At 38.6% G+C, this 12,413-nt stretch overlaps 1 protein-coding gene across 2 annotated transcripts in view; it reads right to left on the bottom strand.

Annotated features, from left to right (window-relative positions):
* Window positions 1-12,413, bottom strand: part of DCAF10 (DDB1 and CUL4 associated factor 10) — a 70,679-nt gene that overhangs the window by 25,162 nt on the left and 33,104 nt on the right. The window contains exon 3 of one of the 2 annotated variants that reach the window (XM_007968688.3): window positions 306-503. The exons of the other annotated variant lie outside the window; for it this stretch is intronic. Coding sequence (XP_007966879.2) covers window positions 306-503 — 198 coding nt within the window. The remainder of the gene's footprint in view (window positions 1-305; window positions 504-12,413) is intronic. 2 annotated transcript variants of the gene reach the window in all.

The raw sequence follows: 12,413 nt of genomic DNA, 5'->3' as shown, positions 1-12,413 counted from the left end.
GAAAAAGTGAGAAACAGTTTAGTTTCGCAGGAGAAATAACAAAAATATTTTTCCTTAAATTCAGGAAACTCTTTTTATAAGCCAGTTTTCATCACTAACTATACTACTTGGTCTCCTTCCTGTATCATTTTCTCCTAAAATTTTCAGTTGCAATATATAAGTACAATTAATGATATCATCACTTTTTGGTTGTTTTACCTAAAGCCAGTTTCTTTCTTGAGGCTAGGACAGAACACTGAATTTGTTCACCATCTTTAAAAAAATGTTTTTGTTCATAATCCTAACATGGTCTCCTATTCACAAACCTGTTAGTGTCCCAAATAATGACATTTCCATCAAATCCTGATGTTACTAAGAGTCTTGTATTAGTATCGTATTCGATGTTCTTCACCCAGCTAGTGTGACCATGTAAAGTGCATACTTTGGTGTTCAATTTTCTCAGATCCCATAGTGCTATTGTAGTGTCATCAGAGCAGGTAGCAAACAGCCGGTTATCAAGAAATCTATAAAAGCAGAAAAACAAAACCCTGGTTCATTTAATCTCTTTTTAAAGGAAAATTGATTTCAGAAACAGTCACTATATTACCTAGTCAAGAAAGAAAGAAAAAAAGGACTACACACTCACTATATAAACCCAATGACTCTGATATACTATAAAAAGTATACTTTGCATAATCACAGAGCCAGGATACTATGATTTAATGACAGTCACATTGCAATTGGATCCATTTGCTTTAAATTACTGATTTTTATTTGAAATTGGAAATAGGGGTAAGTGTTTGGAAAACAGTGACAGAAGGGAAAAAAAGAACTTCAGAATCTCTATAGGAAACAAAAATGATGAGAGAGAATTTAATAGGAGATAGAGGAAGTTTTGAAGACTTGATTGCCGAGAGGGACGCATTACATGTAATCAAAATCATGAGAAATATTTGCTGTGCTACAAGGAACATCTTTTTCTATTTAGAACACATTTACACACAAAAATTGATGTAAACATTGCCATTTTTAAAAATCTTTTAACTCAAAGGTATTTCCCACATAATTTTTTAGCAACATTTTATTAGGACCAGTCAAGATTACAAAATAAGACTTAAAATACTATATAATTCAGACTTTTTATTATTTTACACTAACTTCTCAATCCTTAGTGAGAATATATTTAATACAAATGCTTAAAAAATAAACTACTATTCACACTTGAATTTTTGTTTAACATTAGGATGCTTTCTGTAATACATGCTGTTATCCTAATCTCTTACCGAAGAAATGAATTCTGGTGCTTCTTCCAAGATAAATTTACATATAATTGTCAGAAATCAACCTCAATATCCACAAATACCATAACGACTTTCCTAAAGTTGATCATGGTTTTCAAATACCAGGCGTTTACACAGGTTGTTTCTGCTACCTGAAACAACCTTCCTCCTGCCCCTGGATGTGGCTAATTCTTGCTTTCTTTTTAATACCATCATGTGTCACTTAATGATGGAATACATTCTGAGAAATGTGTCCTTAGGTGATTTTGTTGTTGTGTGAACATCATAGAATGAACTAAAACAAACCTAGATGGTACACACTGAGGTTATATGGTATATATGGTATGTAGCCTATCACTCATAGGCTACAAATGTGCACAGCATGTTACCGTGCTAAATACTGTAGGCAACTGTAACACAATTGTAAGGATTTGTATATTGAAAGATAGAAAAAAATACAGTAAAAGTACTGTATAAAAGATTTAAAATGTTACACCTGTATAGGGCACTTACCATGAATGGAGCTTGCAGGAGTAGGAGTTGCTCTGGGTGGGTCAGTGAGTGAGGGTGAGTCAGTGTGAAGGCCTAGGGCATTGCTGTCCATTACTGTAGACATTATAAACACTGTACACTTAGGCTACACTAAATTAATTTAAAACTTTTTCTTCAGTAATAAATTAACCTTAGATTACTATAACTTTTTTACTTAATGAATTTTAAATTTTTTAAACTTTTGACTCTTTTGTAATAACAGCTTAAACACAAACACATTGTACAACTGTACAAAACTATGTTTTTCTTTATATCCTTATTTTATAAACTTTTTTCTATTAAAATGTTTACTTTTTAAACTTTTTTGTTAAAAACAAAGACACACATTAGCCTAGTCCTACACAGGGTAAAAATCATCAGTTATCACTGTCTTCCACCTCCACATCTTGCCCCACTGGGCAATAACAGGAACAGAGCTGTCATCTCCTGATAACAATGGCTTCTTCTGGAATACCTCCTGAAGAACCTCCCTAAGGCTGTTTTACAGTTTACTTTTTTTTTTTTTTTAAGTAGGAGTACATTCTAAAATAACAATAAAAAGTATAACACAGTAAGTATTAGGCAATAGGAATTTTTCAGCTCCATTATGATCTTCTGGAACCACTGTTGCATATGATGTCACTCACTGAAACGTTGTTATGTGGAATATAACTGTATTCAGCTGTTATCCCCTCCAGGAAGCCTTTCCTGTTTAACCAGCCTGGTAGACTTACCAATTCTCTGAGCTCCCAAAGCATTCTGGGAGCTTCTATCATAATACTTAATATTATACTGTTGGTGAAACCCCGTCTCTACTAAAAATACAAAAAATTAGCCAGGCGTGGTGGTGAGCACCTGTAATCCCAGCCACTGGGAGCCTGAGGCAGGAGAATGGCGTGAACCCAGGAGGCAGAGCTTGCAGTGAGCCCAGATGGCACCACTGCACTCCTGCCTGGGCAACAGGGCGAGACTCCGTCTCAAAAAAAAAAAAAAAAGGCCGGGCGCAGTGGCTCAAGCCTGTAATCCCAGCACTTTGGGAGGCCGAGGCGGGTGGATCACGAGGTCAGGAGATCGAGACCATCCTGGCTAACATGGTGAAACCCCATCTCTACTAAAAACAGAAAACTAGCCGGGCGTGGTGGCGGGCGCCTGTAGTCCCAGCTACTCGGAGGCTGAGGCGGGAGAATGGCGTGAACCCGAGAGGCAGAGCTTGCAGTGAGCCGAGATCCCGCCACTGCACTCCAGCCTGGGAGACACAGCGAGACTCCGTCTCAAAAAAAAAAAAAAAAAAAAATTATACTGTAAGAAACTTTACTATAAACTCCTTGAAGGCAGAAGGAACCTGTCCGCCTCGGATCATGGTTAGATCTGCAGTATACAATACACATGGTGCCAGACACATACGCACTCAACAAATACTTATAAAATAAACAAAAGAGGAGTTCACTGCCTAGCAGAAAAGACAATGTAACTACATAATTACACAAAATAATTGTGTGGAATAAGCAAAGAGGGTGGTTGGGAAGGACTTCATGATGTTATCATTTGAACTGAATAAAAGATGAGCAGGAACTACCTAAGTGGCCAGGGGTAAGCAATGGTACACAGGCATGTGAGCGGATGGTGCCCTCTGAGAAGCGGTGTTAGGAATGCTGTGTATGGGAAAGTAGAGATGACTAGGGATTACATTATGGATTTATTCTATGGTGATTCCCAGTAACTATTTTTTAATTATAAAAATACATTTCTTGGCCAGGCGTGGTTGCTCATGCCTATAATCCCAACACTTTGGAAGGCCAAGATGGATGGATCGCTTGAGCTCAGGAGTTTGAGACCAGCCCGGGCAACATGACGAAACCCCATCTCTTATTTTAAAAATAACAATAACAAAAAACATTTCTATTGAAAATATTTTTAATGAAAAAAATCCATCACCAAAAATAACCACTTTATTGATGTTTAGCTTAATTTCTATGTTTTAAACCTAATATTATCTCAAAAACATATTGCCATGTTATTAAAGATTGACAAAATCATTTTTAATGGCTGAATAGTGTTCACTGTATGAAGAAACCGAAATCTTTTTTCTTTTAAAATTTTTTTTTTTTTTGGAGACAGAGTCACGCTCTGTCCCCCAGGTGCTCACTGCAACCTCTACCTCCTGGATTCAAGTGATTCTCATGCCTCAGCTTCCAGAGTAGCTGGGATTACAGGAACCTGCCACGATGCCCAGCTAATTTTTGTATTTTTAGTAGAGACAGGTTTCGTCAGGTTGGCCAGGCTGGTCACGAATTCCTGACCTCAGGTGATCTGCCTGCCTCAGCCTCCCAAAGTGCTGGGATTACAGGCATGAGCCACTGTGCCCGGCTTCTTTTTAAAATGAATATGCAATTTTTGGGTGTTTGGATTGCTTACAATTTTTTACTACTAAAAAACACTAAGATGAGCATACTTACAGCCAAATATTAATCACATCCCTATTTATTTCTCTAAGTATATTCCCAGAAAAACATATTGCTAAGTAAAATGGGATTTTTTTTAATGTAAGTTTTTTTTAATATAGCCAACTTGTCCTCCAGAAAAACATACCAATATAGAGATCCATTAGCAGTTAGGAGAGTGTCCATTTTCCCAAATCCTTGCCACATAGGTCTTTAAAAAAACTTTCTCCTAAGTGCTAGGAAAAAATATCACTTGTTTTAAGTTGAAACTTTTATTTTCAGTAAAGTTGAAACTTTTTCACATTTATTAGAAAGATATATTTCTTTGTTGTTCATGTTCCTTGCTGATTTTACAACTGCAGTATTATTTTAATTACTGTGTTGTAAAAAAAATCTTTAAAGATAATATATCAGTTTTTCAAATACTATGCATTGTATATATTTTCCACATATTTCTTTTATATGGTTTATATTTTCTTACCATATCAAAATTTTAATTTTTTTTTCTTGAGACAAGGTCTTGCTCTGTTGCCCAGGCTGAAGTGCAGTGATGATTATGGCTCACCGCAGCCTTGACCTCCCAGGCTCAAGCAACCCTCCTTGTCTCAGTCTCCTGAGTAGCTGGGACTATGGGCACACGCCACCATGCCCAGCTAATCAAAATTTTAATTCTTATATTGTCAAGTCCATTTTTCCCTTATAGGTTTACCTTTACTGATAATGTGTTGTTGTTGTTGTTGTTGTTGTTGTTGTTGTTTTGAGACTGAGTTTAGCTGCTGTTGCCCAGGCTGGAGTGCAATGGCGTGATCTCAGCTCACTGCAACCTCCGGCTCCTGGGTTCAAGCGATTCTCTTGCTTGAGCCTCCTGAGTAGCTGAGATTACAGGCACCCACCACCACACCCAGGTAATCTTTTTTTGGGGGGGCGGAGTCTCACTCTTGTCTCCCAGGCTGGAGTGCGGTGGCACAATCTGGGCTCACTGCAACCTCCACCTTCCAGGTTCATGCCATTCTTCTGCTTCAGCCTCCCGAGTAGCTGAGATTACAGGCACCCGCCATCACGCCCAGCTAATTTTTGTATTTTCAGTAGAGACGGGGTTTCACCATTTTGGCCAGGCTGGTCTCAAACTCCTGGCATCAAATGATCTGCCTGCCTCAGCCTCCTGAAGTGCTGGGATTACAGGAGTGAGCCACCACGCCCGGTTCCTGCTAATTTTCTTTACATTTTTAATAGAGACAGGGTTTCAACATGTTGGCCAAGCTGGTTTTGAACTCCTGACCTCAACTGATCTGCCCCTTTGACCTCCCAAAGTGCTAGGATTACAGGTGTGAGCCACTGCGCCCAGCCCTGATGATGCTTTCTAAAGTAAAACTAGTTAAATGACTTCCATACTTGACAGAAATTACGTGACTGAGACTGGGCACAGTGGCTCATACCCATAATCCCAGCACTTTGGGAGGCCGAGGCCAGCTGATCACTTGAATTCAAGAGTTTGAGACCAGCCTGAGCAACATGGTGAGAACTCGTCTCTATGAAAAATACAAAAATTAGCCAGGTGTGGTGGCACGTGCCTATAGTCCCATCTGCTCAGGAGGCTGAGGCAAGAGAATCGCTTGAGCCAGGGAGGCGGAGGTTGCAGTGAGTCGAGATAGCACCACTGCACTCCAGCCTGGGCGACATGAGTGAAACCTTGTCTCAAAAAAAAAAAAAAAAAAAAAAAAAAAATTACATGATTGAGAAAAATACATGCAAAAATATTTTCTAAAAGACTACTGGAAAGTTAAAGTTTTAAAATAAATTGAGCATATTCATACTTTTGAAAAGTTTTTAAAAAATAACAAAGATATGTTATTCAGTCTACGGACAATACTTAATGCACAGATGGATTTAAAACCCCAATGGGGTTATATTGCTGCAGGCCACAGTGGTCTGAGAGTCTTAAGGAAGAGAGATTATTAGAATGAGAGTTTCAGAAAGGTCTCTGAACTGGCTAGATTTCCAGACTGTTGGACTTTCATAAAAAATAAAAAGGGGGATTAGCTTTTTAATTTTTGTTAATAAGGTCATTTTAAAAATGATAATTGTTGCATGAAAGGATATTTTAATACCAAAAGTATAGAAAAATATAAAGTTGGAATAAAAGCAAATAATTTTGAAATGAATAAGTTTAATGAGAAATTTAATACTTTGACTTTAATTGGCTCATTTTCACCTCAAAATATTACTTGTTAAAAACTTTGATATTGGAAGTTGCTGTTTAGTAAAATATAAATTTAAAAAAAGATGGTTGGGCACAGTGGCTCACGCCTGTAATTCCAGCACTTTGGGAGGCCAACAAGAGTGGATCTCCTGAGCTTGAGTTTGAGACTAGACTGGGCAACATGATGTAACCCATCTCTACTAAAAATACAAAAACTAGCCAGGTGTGATGATGCATGCCTGTAATATCAGCTACTTGGGAGGCTGACGCAGGAGAATCGCTTGAGCTGGCGGGGCGGAGGCTGCAGTGAGCCGAGATGGTGCCACTGCACTCCAGCCTGGGCAGCAAAGCAAACAAAAAAAAACTTTGGTATTGGAAAATCACTGATAAAGAGAAAAAAAATGTAGAATATTAAGAATGTACACTAGGAGATAAATTAAAGCACCCAGAACAATTTTTATCCCAAAATCAACAGATGCAGAGAATGTAGCGTTAGACAAATCCTTGGATATGTGGGCCTCGTCCTCTCAAAATAAAACTTAGTCTAGCTTAATAAGTTAATAATTGTAAAATATTTATAACTCCACAGACCCCAATAAATAGGAGACAACCCTTCAAACACACTGAAATCTATGTCTCTGAATCACAGAACTCCAAATGTCCCCATCAAACCCCAACATACATGACTGTAACAGCTATGGGTAAGATGATATCTGGACAAATTCAAGGTCTTCATTGTCAGAGGATATGGTAAAGGATAAAAGAAACTGAAAGTGAATTCTATTAAAACAGGTACCAACATTTCATTGTATAAATGAAAGTGTTGTTGAGTCTATATCTTAAAAAAAATTAAACAAAAACTCATGAAAATAAACATTTTCCTCTTTAACTACAGATGATCCCCAACTTATAATTGTTCAACTAACAATTTTTTGACTTTATGATGTTTATCTGGATATTAAATGCATTTTGACTTCCAATATTTTCAACTTACAATGGGTTTATTGGGAGATAATCCCATCAGAAGTTGAAGAGCATCTGCATATGCAAATTCTCAGAACAAGAATAAATTAAATGTTTGGCATTTTTTACATAATCTTCCCAATGAAATTATGATAGCAAAATATGACATCTTTACTTCATATTTGAATTTGTAGTATAATCAAAAAGAGGGTCATTTCAGCTCACGCCTGTAGTCCCAACACTGGGAGGGTGAGCCAGGTGGATTGCTTGAGGTCAGGAGTTCAAGACCAGCCCCGGCAGCATAGAGAAACCCTGTCTCTACAAAAGATTAGCCAAGCCTGTAGTCCCAACTATTGAGAGGCTGAGGCAGGAGAACTGCTTGAGCCCAGGAGGCGGAAGTTGCACTGAGCCATGATCGTGCCACTGCACACCAGCCTAGCCTGGATAACAGAGCAAGACCCTGTCTCAAAACAAAACAAAACAAAACCCAAAACAGAGAGTCATTTCTATATAAACATTCAAGGGCCTCATCAATTTTGCCAAGAACCTTTTTCCTTAGTCCTGTGAGATATTCACATAATGCTTTGAGGTCTCTATCATGTCATAATTGATGTCATTTTCTTTTATCTAATTGATCACTACTCTAACTCTATGATATCATTATCTGCCAGTGATTTGATATTACTTGACCAGTTCTCTAACATAATTTTCAGGGTTTTGCAAAATTCTATATCCTTTGTAAGATAAGAAATTTCATGTTCCCACTGATGCAGCACTACATTTGCATGATATAGTTTGACATTTAACAATAAGCAGCAAACCAACAAAGACAGTGGGGGGGAGAAATAGATCCTGGGATATATTTAAATGGGTATTAATTTTTTTTTTTTTTTTTGAGACGGAGTCTCGCTCTTGTTGCCCAGGCTGGCGTGCAATGGTGTGATCTCGGCTCACTGCAGCCTCCACCTCCTGGGTTCAAGCGATTCTCCTGCCTCAGCCTCCCGAGTAGCTGGGATTACAGGTGTCTGCCACCATGCCCTGCTAATTTTTGTATTTTTAGTAGAGATGGGCTTTCAACATGTTGGCCAGGATGGTCTCGAACTCCTGACTTTAGGTGATCTGCCCACCTTGGCCTCCCAAAGTGCTGGGATTACAGACGTAAGCTACCGTGCCCAGCCTAAATGGGTACTAATTATTTTTTTTTTTTCATATGGAGTTTTGTTCTTGTTGCCCAGGCTGGAGTGCAATGGCGCGATCTCGGCTCACTGCAATCTCCACCTCCCGGGTTCAAGTGATTCTCCTGCCTCAGCCTCCCCAGTAGCTGGGATTACAGGTGCCCGCCACCATGCCCAGCTAAATGGGTACTAATTTTTTAAAATGTAATATCACTAAATAAATATTCTTATGATAACCTCGGGGCTTCTCCCTGCAACTTCATAATGTGGGGGGGACCTATATCTTTTTTTTGAGATGGAGTCTCGCTCTGTCACCCAGGCTGGAGTGCAGTGGCATGATCTCGGGTCACTGCAACCTCCGCCTCCCGGGTTCAAGCAATTATCTGCATCAGGCTCCGAGAAGCTGGGATTACAGGCGCCCACCACCAGACCAGGCTAATGATTATTAAATGAGCTCTGAATCCACATACAGATCCCTCAGGAATGAGAAGTAAGCCTGTATAATGGTGTAAGTATTTAAATTACAGACTTTTCCCACTACTTTCCCAAAATATGAACAGAAAATATTCTCCATAACTATCAATGTTTTTATTTTTTTATTTTACAAGATAATAAGCAAACTACAAAACTAAGAAATGAACTAGAAGATATTACCAAGTATGTACAAAATGACTATCTAGAACCAAACCAGAAAATGCATGCCCATATCTCTGAACAATACAGTGAGGTGATCTAATGGAACTGAGTATGAATTCCAGCTCTACCACTTACTATATCTAAGAACTTGGGCAAATCTCTTTATTTGAGTTATAGTTTCTTTATTCCTTAAATAGCTACAATATCTGTCTCACAGAGGGATACTGTAAGGATTAAGTAATGTATAAAAAGTGCTTCACAGAAGGTTTGGCACATAGAAAGCATTCAAACAATAGAAGTTAGTATTATTAATAAATAATGCAGGCCGGGCGCAGTGGCTCACGCCTGTAATCCCAGCACTTTGGAAGGCCGAGGAGGGCGGATCACGAGGTCAGGAGATCGAGACCATCCTGGCTAACATGGTGAAACCCCATCTCTACTAAAAATACAAAAAATTAGCCGGGCGTGGTGGTGGGCACTTGTAGTCCCAGCTACTCCGGAGGCTGACGCAGGAGAATGGCATGAACCCGGGAGGTGGAGATTGCAGTGAGCCGAGATCACGCCACTGCACTCCAGCCTGAGCGACTGAGCCAGACTCCATCTCAAAAATAAATAAATAAATAAATAAATAAATAAACAAATAATGCACACTTAAGCTCATGCACCAAAGACTCTTCAGATTCTCACTCAAAACTCTTTTTTTTTTTTTTCCCCTGAGACAGAGTCTGGCTCTATTGCCCAGGCTGGAGTGCAGTGTCGCAATCTCAGTTCACTGCAACCTCTGCCTCCTGGGTTCAAGCAAGTCTCCTGCCTCCCGAGTAGCTGGGACTACAGGCATGTGCCACCACGCCCGGCTAATTTTTGTATTTTTAGTAGAGACTGGGTTTCACCATGTTAGCCAGGCTGGTCTGGAACTGCTGACCTCAGGCAATCTGCCCACCTCGACCTCCCAAAATGCTGGGATTATAGGCGTGAGCCACTGCACCCAGCCAAAACTCTTAAGTTATGTATACTTCTAAACGAGCTTCAAAATCGATTTCTCTAATCAACAGATCAGAAGAAGCAGATTCAAATTTGTAGGTATGAGTTGCTATGGCAGGCACACTGGCAGCAGCAAATGAAGGCTAACATTGATAAAGAATACATTCTAATAGCAGATTAGTCAAAGGTCATTTTGAGTAAAGGCAAACAACTTTGCACAAGTCTTATCTTTCTGAGATAAGAAATTTTTAAATTATAAAATATTAGCAACATAGAGAAAACTATGAAAAATGTAACAAACATCTGGGATACCACTCAGCTTTATCAATTTTAACATTTTATCTTTCACATATTTTTGAACATTACAAACACAGTTGAAGTGCCTTGTGTATCCCTCCCCAATCCCTTCCCTTCTCTTCCTCCCCAGGGGGAACCACTATCCAAAATTTGTTGTTATTCTATATAAATTTTTAATACCATGAATTCATGAATTCATATGTATATAACCACAAACACTTTATGGTATTGTTTTGCATTCAGTTTTTTCTCTGTAAATGTTGAATAAATACCCACCATATGCTAGGCACAATTCTAGATGCTAGAAGAGAGCACAGAACAAATACATGCCCTCACCAAGCTTATATTTGTAATGTTTTCAAATTTTATGTAAATGGTATCACACTATAAAGCTCATTCTACATTTTTTTCTTTTCTACTTCAACTTTAAATTTCTGAGATGTGTAGCAGATGCTGATGCTTTTAGTTCATTTATCTTAACTGATGTATAGTATTTCATTGTATAAATACACCAGAATTTATCTATTAATTTCCTCTTGATAGACATTCCAGTTGTTTCCAACTTCTATTACAAACAATGCTATAATGAATCTTCTTTATATACCTCCATGTCCACATTTGCATTAATTTCTTTCTTCTTCTTCTTTATTCTTTTTTTAAGAGACAGGGTCTTGCTCTGTCACCCAGACTGGAATGCAGTGGTGCAATCATGGCTCCCTAAAACCTCGAACTCCTGGGCTCAAGCAATCCTCCTAAGCTTTCCAAGTAGTTGGGACTATAGGCACATGCAACCACACCTGGCTAATTTTTAAATTTTTTGTAGAGACGGAGTCTCACTATGTTGCCCAGGCTGGTCTTGAACTCCTGCCCTCCAGTGATTCTCCCACCTCAGCCTCCCAAAATGCTTGGATTACAGGTATGAGCCACCATGCCCAGCCTGCATTAATTATTTAAAAAAAACATTAATCTTCAACTTTACCATATATGGCTAAACTGCCCTTCAAAATAATGTTACAAATTTATACTTCATCAGTAATATCTAAGAGTGCCTATTTCTCAACATTTTGCTGCCAAGAGAAATACCAAGTATTTTTCTGCCAATTCTTGATATTTATTGTTATTTTTATTTGCACATCCATAATAAATAAGCTTGAACATCTTTCTGTAGTTATTGTTCATTATAGTTTTTTACTTTTTATTTTTTTTGAGATGGAGTTTTGCTCTTGTTGCCTAGGGTGCAGTGCAATGGCGCTGCCTCGGCTCACTGTAACCTCCGCCTCCCGGGTTCAAGCGATTCTCCTGTCTCAGCCTCCCGAGTAGCTGGGACTACAGGCATGCGCCACCATGCCTGGCTAATTTTTGTATTTTTAGTAGAGATGGGGTTTCTCCATGTTGGTCAGGCTGATCTCGAACTCCCAACCTCAGGTGAACCGCCCACCTTGGCCTCCCAAAGTGCTGGGATTACAGGCGTGAGCCACCGTGCCCGGCCTGTTCATTGTAGTTTATCTTACGTGATTCTCTGCCGCTTTTGCTAAAAGATAATATATATTATTATCTTATATACTAATACTTTTCTGGTTATGTACATTGAAAGTACCTTCTCCCACCAATTATAGCCTATCTTCTCACATTGTTATGATGCATTTGGTTACAATGAAGTTTAAAATTTTTATGCAGTTGAACTGATCAATCCTTAATGATTTATGCTTTTTGTATCTAAAAAACATCCTTTCTTACACTTAGAACACAAGTATAATCTATACTTTCTCCTAAAACTTTAAAGGTTTGGTTTTATAATTAGATCTTTAATATAACTGGAAGTTATTTTCACTTATGGTGTGAAGTAGAGATCTAATTTTATTCTATTTTTTCATATATATAGCCAAACCTCTCTTTTCCATTTCCACCCCGCACTGATTCATAATGCCCC

This window comes from Chlorocebus sabaeus, chromosome 12, assembly GCF_047675955.1.
Source record: "Chlorocebus sabaeus isolate Y175 chromosome 12, mChlSab1.0.hap1, whole genome shotgun sequence".
Lineage (NCBI taxonomy): Eukaryota > Metazoa > Chordata > Mammalia > Primates > Cercopithecidae > Chlorocebus > Chlorocebus sabaeus.
The sequence above is the reverse complement of the archived record's forward strand: the minus strand, read 5'-3'. Positions and strand labels throughout refer to the sequence as shown.